Raw genomic sequence first — 14,261 nt, 5'->3', positions numbered from 1 at the left:
GAAACAAAATACATTATTTGGGAAGTCCAATCAATCAGGATCCAACATTGAGCAGGAACTCATCAATCGAGAAGCCTAATTATTAGCCAAACTGTAGCTGAAGCATTTGACTCCATTACATAAAAACATTCCGGAAAACCGCAAGTGGATCTTCTTGAGATAACAACATTCACAATGAACACTTGAAAACCCCAATCTCATCAAGTGCGTATAAAAGTGTTGAACTGGTCGAAATCGGTTTCAGTGGCAAACATGAAGCTCTCTGCAGTGCTTCTGGTTTTAGCAGGTTTGTCATCGCTTCCACCATCTGAATAACAATCATCTAAAACAAGGAAACCTTCCAGTTAGCGCCTACGTAGGCGCCCAGGAACTGGATATCATCCCAGTGGTGGGAGGTTTAAGCGGAAGTGGAACCACCACTCGCTACTGGGACTGTTGCAAGCCTTCGTGCTCCTGGGAGGGCAACTTGAATGGTACTGGCAAGACGATCCCAACGCGCTCTTGTGCAGCCGATGGAGAAACCACAATAGATCCAGACACGCTTTCTGGATGCGGAGATGGAGGCACTTCGTACATGTGCACCGACCAGGAACCATTCGTCTACAACGAGACCATCACTTTGGGTTTTGTTGCTGCTTCTTTCACCGGTAGGTTCCAGAGCGAATTGCTATATTGAACTTGTCCAATCGGGTTCTCCCAACTCTGGTAGACGGTGCCGACTACTCCCAGTGCTGCTCTTGCATGCTTCTCTCATTCAGTGAGCAGATCGCGAATAAAAAAATGGTCGTCCAAGTGACCAACACCGGAAGCGATTTGAGTAGGAACCACTTCGACATTGCCATGCCTGGAGGAGGGGTCGGAATCTTCAATGGATGCACCAAGCAATGGGAGGCCCCTACTGATGGGTGGGGCGACCGATATGGAGGCGTGCACTCTATTGAGGTAAAAATTGAGTTTGATGTCAAAAGCAACTCCAACACTGGATTCTTTGCAGGACTGCGAAAACCTCCCAGAAAAGTTGCAGGAGGGATGCAAATGGAGGTTCCAATGGTTCGAGGGTGCGGACAATCCCACTGTCGAATTCATCCAAATCGAGTGTCCTCAGCAACTGATTGATATCAGCGGTTGTATTTGAATTGTTTTGGAAAAAGTGAAGTAGTTATGTAACGTTTTGTTTTTCTCGAAATTAGTGTTTTATTCAATTTTTGATGCGACATTTTGCCATTTCGTTTCAAACGATGAAAATTTAGCCAGAGAACCAACATGGAAATTCATATGATGCGGATCTTCTTCAAAGATCCTCCACTGTTGTCGGCGGCTTCGATTAAATGAGCAACTTTATCGAATTAGTTAAACAAAGTGAAAATCTCAACGCAATCCTTCGTGCAACTTGTTGAGCGGATGTTATCGACCAGAAACACCATCTCTAAAACAAAATCACTTATCATATTAGCAGCCAGACGTAACTTTAAGTAGATATAGTAACTTAAATAATTATTAACAAATATGAAACAGTTGTCGTCGCTGTAGCGCTTGTTTTATATCGGGCCACTGCGCGAACATTTTTTTAATGTCAGTTCGCGCTTCTGCCGCTCGTTTGTTTTCCGAAAAATGAATCGATTCAGTGATATTCTTCCGATGTGGTTTTTCATTATGTGAAACGACTGGTTTTCGTTTTTCGCTCAGAAGACTGAAGTGCAAGTGATAAACTCTACTAAACCAACCATGGTAATTAGCGCTTAAGAGTGAGGGCTTTGGGTTGAACCTCTGAAAACAACAAGAAAATCTTACTAGCAAATGAAGAAACATCTTCAAACCGTAAGGTTGTTAGTTAAAAATGTTTGATGGCAGCAATCCGTTTATGATGATCGTAAAACACTGGGACATAGCACGTGATTTGATAGTATAAAACTGTGGCAAAATTGCCCGAAAAACCTAAATATTCGCCTATGAATTAATCTTCTTCCATCATCAGCGCAACGTAACACATGTGACCGTCTATTAAAAAATACTTGTAAATTAGTGCTAATTCTTGTTTTTAAGCAGCACCTGAATCGGTTGGCGCTAGACAAATCTCAGCGAGATTTAAACAATCATTAATTCACAGCGAAGAATCAATTAGCGGCTCGCTGGCTGTGGATTTCACAAATTATCGCATTACGCATACGAAACGTTTGTAATTCTTAGGTGTTAATCTTCCACTGATCTTCCCAGTTATTTTATGCTAATTTTATTCGTATTCTAGTGGATCTTTAAAATAAACTATGTCAGTATTGGCATGCAATCCGCTTGATTTCTGGTGCTTTTTCCATATTGAACATTCTCTAACGAATCAGCAGTAACATACGCAAAAACTTCCCAAAGTTTCACTTAAACCTACAAGATTAATTTATCTTAGGTAAATGATTCGCATGCGAATGTGGATAAATGATCTCAGGCACGTCCCTATCTACTCATAAATTATTTAGATACCATGCGATGCTTCCGAAAAACTGATAACTCACTTTAGTCATTTGAATGCGTGTTTATAAAGGAATTTGGAGGAATTATGGAACTAATTATCATAGAGCTGGAGAGAAAAGCATTTTGAATGCGTGAAGCTGATCCAAAAATGTACAACTTTCTTTAAGAAGATTTTAAATTTAAATTGCCAAAGAAACTAGGAAGGAAGGAAGACGAAAAGGGAAGCAAAAAACGGCATTTTTGGTAATCATTAGGCAATAAACTTCAGTCGATTGAAAACAATAAAATACATTACAGTAGATATAATTGTTTGTAGGTAAAATGCATGCAAAGCGAATGAAAACTTGACCACCAATAAATATGAATGTTTGCGTTATCAAAAAAAAAAAAATACAAAAAAGGGGCAAATTCTGCTAAACTGCTCAGCAAAATCAACGTTACACTGACAATTTTGGACTAACTTTGGAAGTGGACAAATCCTGGCTGCTTAGAGCTTAGAGCGAATCTTTTAGTTTGAAGCCTTATTTAGTGCAATTCTTTTTCGATTAGTGCGTGGTTTTGCAAAAAATTAGGGCGCCAAATAACAATGTATAACCGGAGAAAGTTCCGCGTGTTCCGTTCTGTTGTTGGACCAAAAGGTGAACTTTTGGGGGTAGAGATCCAAAAAACTGCCTTTTTGTCCAACTAAGAGCAAGCCGACATATTCGAGATTTTACACTGTTTCATTTGTCGCCCTGTAGAAAACTCATCTGAGGTGCTTAATGTTTGCCAAAACATTGACTGAAACAAAACACATGGGGCTCAAGAGCGCTTCAAACAGAAACCAATTCGCTCTAAGTACTGAGAATTTATCCACATCCAAAGTCAGGGCAAATTTGGCTGTGCAACGTTCATTTTATTAACTGGAAAAAAGTCCTTCGATTTTATGTTTCAAGCCATTCAGAGTGATAACCTGCAATAAATTACGCAATACTTAAAAAGTCATTAAAAGTCGGCTTTTTATCGCAAACTTTTATAGTCCTTGATGAAATAATCGCGAATTACCTAACGATAATCTCGTCAGGTGAAAACGATCTGTGATCATTTGCCCCGATTAAGCGTCATGTGCATCAAAGTAGAAACAAAAATTGTATTGAATAACTAGCATGTGAATGGGAGTGGCATAAGCGGCACTTTTCCAGCATTGTAGTCCTTAATTATAACCAATTAATGATTATTTTCGTCAATGTTAGCCAACAATTCCATCAATTTCCCATTATTTCACTTTATCAGCAATTCGATCCAAAAATACATCGACTCTGTTTTTAGGAATATTATTGATTTATTGCTTTTCATACAAAGTATCTCCCAGCATGAAATAAATCCAAGATATTTTATGTTTTGAGCCCAAATTTACCTAAAATGCTGCCCACAACATTGCGATGTCGATAATTGCAAAATCAACACATTGTCCTCAACTCTTTATCAATGTATCAAGATTGTCTAATGCATAACTCAAATACCAGCAGTTGAAACTCGAAATATCATTGTTTTACCATGTACATCTCAAATAAGCAACCAGGGCAGGGCGTCAAAGACGTTGAATGATTATAAAAGTCGCTTAATTCAACAACAACAAAACCAGCCATTCCATGTGGAATGAGTGATAATAAATTAAATAAAAACTGAAGTTGGTTAAGAAAATACCCGATAAGATTACGGCTTGAAACAACTACTATTATCTCTTTTTCACAGTCATATGAGCTGACCATTAACATGAATTAATCCATTTTAAAATGGCCCTCAAGAAGCGTATGTCGTGGCGGATTAAAGGAAATTATTGTTGTTAGACGCTGGTGACGCAGTCTTCCGGTTAATCCGCGGTAATTTTATCCCATTATTTATAATGAACATAATTTAGTGTATTTACTTTATTAAGTTGCACGTATACACAGTGCCACAAATTAATATCAGCCGAAGCCATGTCAACTGATAAAACGTGATCATTTGCCAGTAAAAGTGTAAGTTTGAGAAATAAATAATAGGAATGTGGATAATGCGCTAATTTAATATGCGACAATACGATAATTTTCTCTAGTTGCCGCTGCTGGATTGACTGGCAGCTCACTCGGGTTTTCACCTTCAATTATAAAAAACTCATTAAGCACTAAGTAATCAAATTCATCTGATTTAATCCTAACATTCGTAGCTCTCGAAGCAAAAATCGTAAAGTCCGCTGATCAATTCACTTTTTCTATTAGGGGCTTTACCACACTTAAAAAAGTTGGCTCGAGTTATTAATTAAGGCAAATTAACCAAACAGCCTGGTTCGGATCATTTAGTTATGCAAAATACCTTTAAATATTCAAATGGGAATTTCTATTGACCCGAAAACCCGCAATTAGTTGAGGACGAGCTGAGTTGAATGAAAATTTACAACCGGCCGCTCGCCGCTGATTATATACATTATCCAACTTAATCCATAGTCTCAATTAAAATTTTCCAACAAAAACCAGCAATTTTGGTAGTCCAAACCACTGTTTTGCATGCTGTTTGTATAGGCAACTTGCGCTACGCGCATCAATTTACACGTGCAGTGACCTGAAATGCCAAATTCAAAAGCCAAAAACCATCTAACTGAATGATTTTTTCAGATGTTGCGATGTGTCCTGACTATCGCACTGCTCGCTTTAGTAACTGCTCGTCCTGAGCAAAACCGAATCGAGCCATGCCCTGGCACGCCTGAAAAGGGCCCTTGCAATAGAAACATTTTCAAATGGGCCTTCGATCACGAGAAAAGGGAATGCATCACATTCATTTGGGGCGGTTGCGCTGGAAATGACAAGAATAGATTCGAAAGTGAGAAACATTGCATCGAGAAGTGTTTTCCTAGTTTAGGTGAGCCGAATCAAAGTCACTGTGGGCGCTTTCCTAAGGCTGGCGCCGCTCTTTTGTAGAAAAGAATGAGACTGCAGTTCAAAACGTATCTGTGATACCCAAGGAGAAAAGGGGACCGAAATTAACGTTCCAGGAAACTGGGACTGAGAACACGTTTATGTTCGCTCAATCTAATACGTTCATCCAGATTGACGGCGATATTATACAAACGTTCCAGCTGAGATTGTGCCGCCAGATTTCCTTCCAATTCCGCACAAGACTACCACATGGTCTGCTGGTTTACCACAACGTTAAAGTACCAAATGGCGTGTCCTTGCAACCATACGCCCTGTATATTATTGTACAACAGGGCCAATTGAAAGTCGTTCACGTTTATGGCAAGCATTCCACGGCCCTGACCGTCGGCAGAGGCTTAAACAACGATCAGTGGCACACAGTCACAGTGAGTACAAAATGGGCAAAACTCGAAAGATTTTGGACATTTTGAATGCAGGTTCGAATTGATGTCCATGCGGCCAAACTCTTGGCGATAGTCGACGAATTGCGGGACGAAACAGACCTGAAAGGACTGGACACTGAAAGTAACTATGGTGTTACTGCCAATGTTACGTCGGTGATTCTCATTGGAGGCAATTAGACAAAGGAGGCTCAACAAAATTGGGTGGGTAATTAGACGCTCACTTTTTTAGGGCTCAGCTCCGAAGAGCGGCTGCACGGAGTCAAATACATCATAGAGTCCTTCGTCGGTTGCATAAAAGATGTGGTTTTAAGCACTGGCAAATCGGCGTCCGATTTGCTGCAGATTTCCCCCCTAATAGCCACGAAGCACGAAAACGTCCAAGAAGGCTGCAAGAATAAGTGCCTAACATCCGATAATCTTTGCTTCAAGGGCTCTAGATGTATGAACCACTACTACACTTACACTTGCGACTGTTTCGGAACCAGATATGAGGGAGAGTACTGTGATATTTATAGTAGGTTCTAGAGCGGGTTTAATGCTTTTTACTTAACTGCGTGTTGACTTCCAGCGGCCACTGTTCTCACCTTAAGAGGGTCATCCTATGTGTCCTACAGAGTGTATGACTGGAAGGACCGCGTTCACTCATCAGTCACCCGATTTTCCATGCTGTTCAAGACGAGATTTGATGACTCCGCTCTTCTTTACGCAGCAGGAGGCAATGCAGAGAAACCGCACAAAGTAGGGAGTTTTTAAAGTGGCAAACTCGTTTGCAGGAGAACAAGGAGTAGACCATTACATAGCAGCCTCAGTGTTCAACGGCTCCGTGCACATCGTCATGGACTTTGGGGAGAACAGTCCGGTAACCATCGTGCTCGGTCAGACCCCGGACTTTAAGCTGCACGAATGGAACAACTTGACTATTTTCCACGAACACGAGAAAATCCATCTGATTCTGAACGACGAAATCAAGAGCCTGAACATCACTGGAAAGCCTCTGCTCTATATTGATCCAGAAATTTATATTGGTACGTCCTGAAGTAGTCCTTGGCGGGTTTAACTGGCGAGCTTCCAGGCGGCGGGCCGGAGCTTCAGAAGAAAACTGGCCTAAAGTCGAAAAACAACTTCGTCGGATCACTCAAGTACGTGTTCTACAACGACATCTCCATCATCTACGAGCTGAACAAGAACAACCCGAAGGTCCACTATATTGGGATTTTGAGGCCCGAGTTCTACGAAAGCGACGTCCAGATCATCCCCATCACTTTCCCATTTTCAGCCAGTCACATTTGGTGGCACAACGCTCACGTCGATTCGCTGAGCCTAAGTTTCCACTTTAAGGTTCGATTGGGCGAAGAACTCGTAAACGTTCACATTCACAGTTTAACCAAAACGACTTGCAGGCGAGCAGCAATCTGAGCGTAATCGCGTCCAGTGAAGCCCAAACAGGCCTCTACTGGGAAGTGCGAGTTGTGAACGACGAAGTTCGCTTTGAACTTCTGAACAGCGTCCAAAACACCACGCATTTGATCAGCGTGAAGAAAACTCCCGGCCAATGGCATTTCCTCAATGTCACATACATTGGCGGGGAAATCACGGTCAGCATCGACCGAAAGGGCAAAACTGAAAAAATCGGCGATCTGAAATTTGCAATCGGCGACAAAATCAAAATCGCTGCGGGCTCGCGAAGCAACGCTGGATTGGTTGGGTGAGTTGAAAACCTGAGAAACCTCCACCCAATTAAATCCATTCCCACTTAAGCTGCATGAGGAACATTGAGGTGAATGGAGTCAGCTTGGAGCCCAGAAGCGTCTTGCAGACGGAGCGCGTGGTTGGGGAAGTGACCTTAGATGACTGCAGGTAAAACTACAAACTGATGATGATCTCAAAGCAAGAAACATGATGTTTTGCTCGCGCTCCTTGTAGATTTGTGGATGCTTGCCAGAGGCCGAACACTTGCGAGCATGGAGGCAAATGCTCAGTGAAGGAAAATCGATTGACCTGCGACTGCACCAACACAGGCTACATCGGCACCAACTGCCACTTTGCCCTCTACAGAAAAACCTGCGAGGAACTGGCCCTTTTAGGTACCAAAGCTGCGCAAAGCTCCAAAAATGTAGAGTACCCAATTTCCTTCTAGGATACACCAAACCTGATGTATATCTTATCGATATTGATGGCAACGGCAGGTTTCCCCCTGCTCACGTTCGCTGCGAATTCCAGAGCATCGAAGAATCGACCAAGACCATCGTCGAGCATAATTTGCCCAGTCAAATGGACGTTCGCTCGCCATCAGAGCAGGACTTCAGGTAACCCGCCCTAGAGGACTCTGGGGATATTTAAAGAAAACTGTTGTCGCAGCTTCAGCATAAAATATCGCGAATTCAACGCAGAAATGCTACAAGAACTGGTTTCCCACTCGCTTAACTGCAGCCAGTACATCAAGTACGACTGCTTCATGGCGCCTCTGGAGCTCCATTCAACCACCTGGTTTATTTCTTCTGCTAACCAAACGGTGGATTTCATCGGAGATGTTAAAAGGTACTTTGCGCCTGCTTTGCAATGCACCTGGCTAAGTTTCGGGGGATTTTAGGGGGACTTGCCCCTGCTCCATCGGGCGCCAGTGCGAAAACCCCACTCAATGGTGCAACTGCGACGACGTGTCTGACGATAAATGGGACACTGATGATGGATACTACACCACAGGTATTCCCGTAGGAATGGGGGGAATTCTTAAACGTTTCCTTGCAATTAGGGGACAGTTTGGGCATCACTGAGATGTACTTCCTCCAACAACCGGACTTGCCGCAAAACGCCCTGGGGAGGATCACTTTAGGACCGCTTGAATGTGTGGAAACTAGTAGGAACCTTCGAGCATTTATAACGGAGTTTGGTTGATCCATTGGATGGGTTTCAGATACTCAAAGGTTCGTGGTAACCTTCACCACCAGTCAGTCATATATCGAAGTGCCTGGCTGGAGAAAGGGAGATCTGGCCTTCTCCTTCAGGACAACCGGGAAAAAAGCCATTTTGCTGTATCAGCCCCCCATCCGGCCAAACTACCCCAGTTTTATGATTGCGCTTACAAGTGGTGAGGTTTATGCAAATCAAATCGGTTCCGCATGGTCACATTTCAAGCGATTAAGACATAATAGGCGCTTTTTGCAGACTTCCAGCTAACGTTCAATTTCACATTGAACACCGGAGTGTCTAAGGAACTAGTAATTGACTCCGTGCGAAGACTAAACGGCGGCGAATGGCACAAACTGTGGATCGACTACAACAAATATCATGTCAGGTATCAAGCCCAAAAGCCAATTTTTCAATAAAGCGCCCCAGCAGCAGCTGCACTTTCTATGTTGCAGATTTATGATCAACGAAGACTATCAAATGGTAGATCTGAAATCCGAAGAGGAATTTGGGCCCTTTGAAGGGTCCATGTTCATTGGAGGAGCCCCATTGTGAGCACTGAAATTTACTGGAAAAAGTCAAAATTCAAACTGAACAATTTGAAATTTTCAGCGACCTGTTAGACCCCAGATCGTCGGTCCATCAGGGTCTAATCGGCTGTTTCCGCGGCTTGGTGGTAAATGAGGAAATCCTGGACATTTACAGTTACATGAGCGTGCATTTGAGCGAAATCATTAAAGATTGCAAACCGTCCTGCGTGCCAAATCCCTGTAAAAATGGCGCTCAATGCAAAGAGCTGTGGAGTACTTTTGAATGCGTCTGCCCCAATCCTTGGGCTTATAAAGGACAGTATTGCGAGACAAGTACGAAAACTCTCTAGGAACGGTAAAACACAACGTTTTCTTCACAGAAAAACCCTATAATTTCCACAAATCGTTCGAGAACGCGTTGTCTTTACCGCCCTTAGGTTACCCTGGGCTAAACTGCGGATTTTCAGATATAAATACTAACGCCGTTACCTTCACGCACAGCGAATCGTACATCCACAAGAACTACTTCAACAACGACACTGAAGAGGAGAAAACCATTTTGAGCGACATTTTCAAAAAGCGAATTCTCGTTAATTTGCGCACGTATGACAACTACTCCCTAGTATTCTACGCCAATGACCATCTGAATAACTTCGTGCATCTGCATATTGTGGAAGGTGAGAATGGCCGGCGGTTTCTATCCATGTAAAGCCACAAGGGAATTTTCAGGGACAAAAGTGGAATATCTGTTCAACCACGACAATCAAATTTACAACATCACCGTGCCGTACAAGGAGTTGAACATTAGCATGTCCGTTCAAATCGCTATCGTCCGCGAAGAGAATCTTACCACGATGTTCGTGAATGACCAAAACAACTCCATTCCAATTGGGGTGAAACTGCTGGACGTTTACGCTAACAAGCCGTGGTCTAACCCGGACAAAGGTCAGTTTGAACTGTGAGGAGGCTTTTTGCAATCAGAGCGGTTGGTTTTTGTAGAGGTTTTAGCCCCACAACGTCCCCCTGCCTCGCCTACGGAGTATTTCCAGTTGAACATTGGCGGGTACGACCCGGAAACCCTCCTAAGAGTTAACGATGACTTCCCTCTTCTACCAGGTAGGCCATTTTGGAATCGGCATTTTAAACCCAACTAAACTTGAACGTACAAAACCTTCCAGGCTACGTCGGGTGCTTTAGAGGCTTCCAGATCCACGACACGCTCATCGATCTACCGCCAAAAATCAACAGCACAATTAAAGGTAGTTAAAGAAAGACGAATTGTTCTGGATATCTTCTGAGTCACTTCCCTACAGGCGTTATCCCCAACTGCAACATGAAATGTGACGAAGAGCCATGTAAAAACGGAGGAATTTGCATCGAGGAATTCCGCAACTTGGAGCACACTTGCAACTGCGAGCACACGAGTTACTATGGGGAGTTCTGCAATGAGGAGAAAGGTAAAACCTACTCAGGGGCCCGATTCGAGTAGGCCTGGGTAACACTGTGTTGAGTTGCGCTTTTGAGTTGTTGCCGCTCTCTGAGTTAATGAGTTTTAAGTTATTGGTTAATGAGTTATCCACATATTGCTTTTGTGCATACGATTGCTTCAAACTCTTTGGTCTAAAACGGGAAAATCCGGAAAGTTTGAAGAAACTTTAAAAAATTCCAGAGCGATGAGGGCCGCGAGTTTTCCTAATATTGATTAAATGGTTTTGCTTCCTCTGGTCGTTTTTTGAGAAAACCTAAATGTTGTTGGAAACAAACAAGATAACTTTGTTTCGATTTTGTCCCAAATTCAAAGGTAAAGCGCGTATTCGAAAAAGACGAAAAAGACGACCAAACTGTAAGGACGACGACTTTTCTTGTAAAATCCATCTGCATAAAAGACTCTTAGTTTGCCAGTATTTTACAGTAAAACGTTAGGAAAAAGCGCGTTGTTCTGTTTAGAGAGAGTTTTGTTTAGAAATATTGAACTGAAAGTGAACAAAAAATATGTTTGGGAAAAAATCCAGAAAAAAATATTGGCTTTTGCCCAAAATTCGAAGCTGCAAAAGGTTCCAGAAAAAATTTACAAAGCTGTTCTGGAGCAGAGTGTTTGGCTCTTGAAATGGCCCCTGTTGAAGATTTAGTGTATAATTTTCACAGAAAATACCTGAAGATTTTCAATATTTTAAGTAAAATTAAAAATAATAAGTTTTTTGCGCAGAAAAAATTGCTTAAAAGAAGTTTTTTTATAACTGGAATAACCTGAAATTTTAAAGAAACTTGAAAAATCTTCAGAGCGATGAGGGGGGCGAATTTTTCAAATAATTTTTTGGAAACTTTTGCTCTCTGGCTGTATTTTCAAGATAATCTTATTTACTTTCGGTAAAAAACTGAGTAAAACTATGTATTTGGTTTTGGTGCAAATTCGAAGCTGAAAAGGGTTTTCTAAAGTTCCCTGCAAACCGATGAATGAAGCGAATTTTCTAACAAAATTAATTTTCTCATTTTTGGCTCTAAAGACCCCATTGTCAGAAAAGAGGAAAACTATCAGAAAATAATGTTTTTTTGGGTTTTTGATTAGAAACTTTTATTTTTGTAATCGGTTTTTGCGCAAATTTTAATGATTTTCGGGGAAAAATGGGAGAAATTTTTTTTCGTTTTTGTCCCGAACTTGACTCCGAAAAAAGTTTTTGTAAAATCCTACAAAGCTATAAAAATATCTTATATAATTTTTCGAGTAAAATACATCCAGATTGTCAGTATTTTTAAGTAAAACTCTACAAAACAGAGCGTTTTTGAGTAAAAAGCAAAGCCAAAAAATTCATTCAAAACTGAAAAAACACATTTTTTAACAGTCTTCAGAGGTGTGACGTCAGTGACGAGTTTCCAAATAATTTATTAAAAACTTCTAAATTGTTCTGATAAAATTTATTTCATAGTTTTTCGCGAAAAATACCTCAAGATTGTCAGTATTTTTAAGTGTGGGATAGTTAGAAAATTGGGCATTTAGAAAAAATAGTAACTTTACTGAAACTGGAAAATTTTCAAATGTTAAAAATATTATTGATAAATCGCCCTTAAAATAAGTCTAAAAACAAGTGAAAAAAGTCATCAACATTTTCCCAGCAACGGACCTGAGTTACTGCGCCGGTGCGTTGAGTTGGCGCACCAAGCCATTTGCGTTGCTCTGCGCCAACTCCTAAACATTTATTGAGTTAACCAGAGAGTCAACCAAATGGTTTCAGGGGCGGATTTCAACGGAGAGGCCATCCTGAGCAGGGTTTTCGTCTTGAATGACACTGTAGACGACGTGAAGATAAAAGTGGCCTTTTCCAGCCAGGATGTTAGGCAAAAGAACACCATCCTGCTGCTCCTCCAAACCGAAAACAAGTACGATTTCCTTTTGCAATATGTCGCAACACTAAAGCAATTTATCTCCAGTCGAAGCTACTATTTGCTAGTGGGGTTGAGTACCGAAGGCTTCCTAATAGTCCAAGAGGATAGAGAAGGAGCAGTCTTTTCAGCCACTGTGAGCAAGAAAAGCTTCATCAACGGCGCCAGACATTCGATTTACTACAAAAGAACGTTCAACGACTCCGAGTTGTACGTGGACAAAGAGCTGACGCAAATGGAGCAAATCCCTGCACAAACGTTCACCAACATACCAGAACTGGGCGCCAATGAAGTGCACATCGGCGGCCAAGAAACCAACGATCCGCGATTTGCAATTTTCAAAAAGTTCAGCGGATGCCTTTCAAGTGAGTACCAATAAACTATTTCAAGTTTAGCCACTATCCAGCTTCTTTAGATATTCTAATCGCTGTTAACGGGCATGTGATGAAGCCCTTGGAGGAATACATGCTGTTCACCAAAAATGGAGCCGAAAAGGTCAATGTGTCCAACTCTCATGGAGTGCGAAGCGCCCAATGTAGCGCAGACTTTGACGTGGTTCATGAAAAATCTCCGGGAACTCCCAATCTAAACATCAGCCAGGTGAGGAGGATTCCTTGCAAAACTCTTTGCAAGACTTTGAAGCTTTCGTTGCTTGCAGGGCAAAGACAAAACTTGGGTTCAAGACGCCCCGCAACGAGTTCTTTACACCCACTCCTATGCGGCAGATTCGGTGGAAGAAAACAACTTGGAACACCTGATAATAATTGTTTTGGCCGCGTTCTTCCTCCTGATCTTGATCTGTATTATCTACGACGTTTACAGGACCAATAAGAAATACAAGCAGAAGAAGGAGTTTGAAACAGATGCCAGTATCCTGCTGTCGAAGAAACAGGCCGCTATTATGCTGCAGGAAAACAACAAGCCCGTCCAGCCCTTGCAGCTGCGGCCGAAGGCTTCCGACCTGGAAATCATCAAACCGCCGCAGCTAAATGGAAACATGCTCACAGAAAAACCCAATGGAAACAGCAACGGAACTAAACCTGTTGAACAGGCAGCTCCTGTTCCAGAAGAACAAGTCTTGCTGCCGTTGAAGCGCGCGGACAGCAAACGGGAGAAACAGAAACGAATCAGCTTTAGAGGTGAGTAGCGGAATGCGCGAAGAAAGCTCTTGATCTAGCGCGATTTAGATAGCGCAAGCGAGCTGGCCTGGGATACTCCCGATGAAAGCGCGGAAATGCTTAGTCCAATGCTGGAAGAGGATGAAGACAGTGCGAGTGACGAAAACGACGATCTACCAAGCGCTGTAAGTAGCACTGGCAACCTTCTAAGCATGGCTCCGATAAGCTCGATAAGTGAAGTGACTCTTGCTGATAGAAGATCTATGGTAAGCATGGACTAGTAGCATGGTATGTACTTAACTGTAGGTCTGAGTAACACTGTGTTGAGTTGCTGCCGCTCTCTGAGTTAACGAGTTTTTGCCTTAAGTTTGTCAGCATTTTTAAGTGAAGCTAGAAAATTGAGCATTTAGAAGAAAGAGCAACGGGCTAAAACTGGAAAAATCTGAAATTTAAAAAATACTATTAATAAATGGCCCTTAAAATTAATCTGAAAACAGAGATAGATACTTTCGAGGCAATTCCTTGAAA

General features: G+C 42.0%; 2 protein-coding genes across 2 annotated transcripts in view; both read left to right on the top strand.

Moving 5' to 3' along the window:
- Nucleotides 1–244: 244 nt before the first annotated feature.
- On the top strand, nt 245–1,186 carry LOC109545306 (endoglucanase; the record flags this gene model as incomplete). The annotated part of the gene is given in 4 exon segments (XM_019915909.2): nt 245–286; nt 345–647; nt 710–942; nt 995–1,186. Coding segments are annotated over 4 exon segments (711 nt in total). The 3' UTR covers nt 1,136–1,186.
- Nucleotides 1,187–1,373: 187 nt separating this feature from the next.
- The window catches only part of LOC109545300 (contactin-associated protein-like 5), a 14,270-nt gene continuing 1,382 nt past the window's right edge, over nt 1,374–14,261 (top strand). Inside the window, 28 exon segments of the mRNA XM_019915901.2 lie at nt 1,374–1,728; nt 5,097–5,340; nt 5,400–5,782; nt 5,834–5,969; nt 6,030–6,314; nt 6,369–6,515; nt 6,574–6,825; nt 6,873–7,138; nt 7,201–7,505; nt 7,559–7,657; nt 7,724–7,884; nt 7,938–8,106; nt 8,159–8,338; nt 8,391–8,503; nt 8,553–8,657; nt 8,715–8,888; nt 8,966–9,095; nt 9,163–9,258; nt 9,320–9,570; nt 9,705–9,914; nt 9,967–10,182; nt 10,237–10,353; nt 10,416–10,694; nt 12,468–12,612; nt 12,664–12,980; nt 13,031–13,215; nt 13,274–13,754; nt 13,803–13,999. Of these exon segments, the coding sequence (XP_019771460.2) occupies nt 1,726–1,728; nt 5,097–5,340; nt 5,400–5,782; nt 5,834–5,969; nt 6,030–6,314; nt 6,369–6,515; nt 6,574–6,825; nt 6,873–7,138; nt 7,201–7,505; nt 7,559–7,657; nt 7,724–7,884; nt 7,938–8,106; nt 8,159–8,338; nt 8,391–8,503; nt 8,553–8,657; nt 8,715–8,888; nt 8,966–9,095; nt 9,163–9,258; nt 9,320–9,570; nt 9,705–9,914; nt 9,967–10,182; nt 10,237–10,353; nt 10,416–10,694; nt 12,468–12,612; nt 12,664–12,980; nt 13,031–13,215; nt 13,274–13,754; nt 13,803–13,999 (5,646 nt within the window). The 5' untranslated portion in view covers nt 1,374–1,725.

Source organism: Dendroctonus ponderosae, unplaced genomic scaffold, assembly GCF_020466585.1.
Source record: "Dendroctonus ponderosae isolate FM_Combo_2020 unplaced genomic scaffold, Dpon_F_20191213v2 Dpon_F_20191213_2, whole genome shotgun sequence".
In the NCBI taxonomy this organism is placed as follows: Eukaryota; Metazoa; Arthropoda; class Insecta; order Coleoptera; family Curculionidae; genus Dendroctonus; species Dendroctonus ponderosae.
The sequence above is the reverse complement of the archived record's forward strand: the minus strand, read 5'-3'. Positions and strand labels throughout refer to the sequence as shown.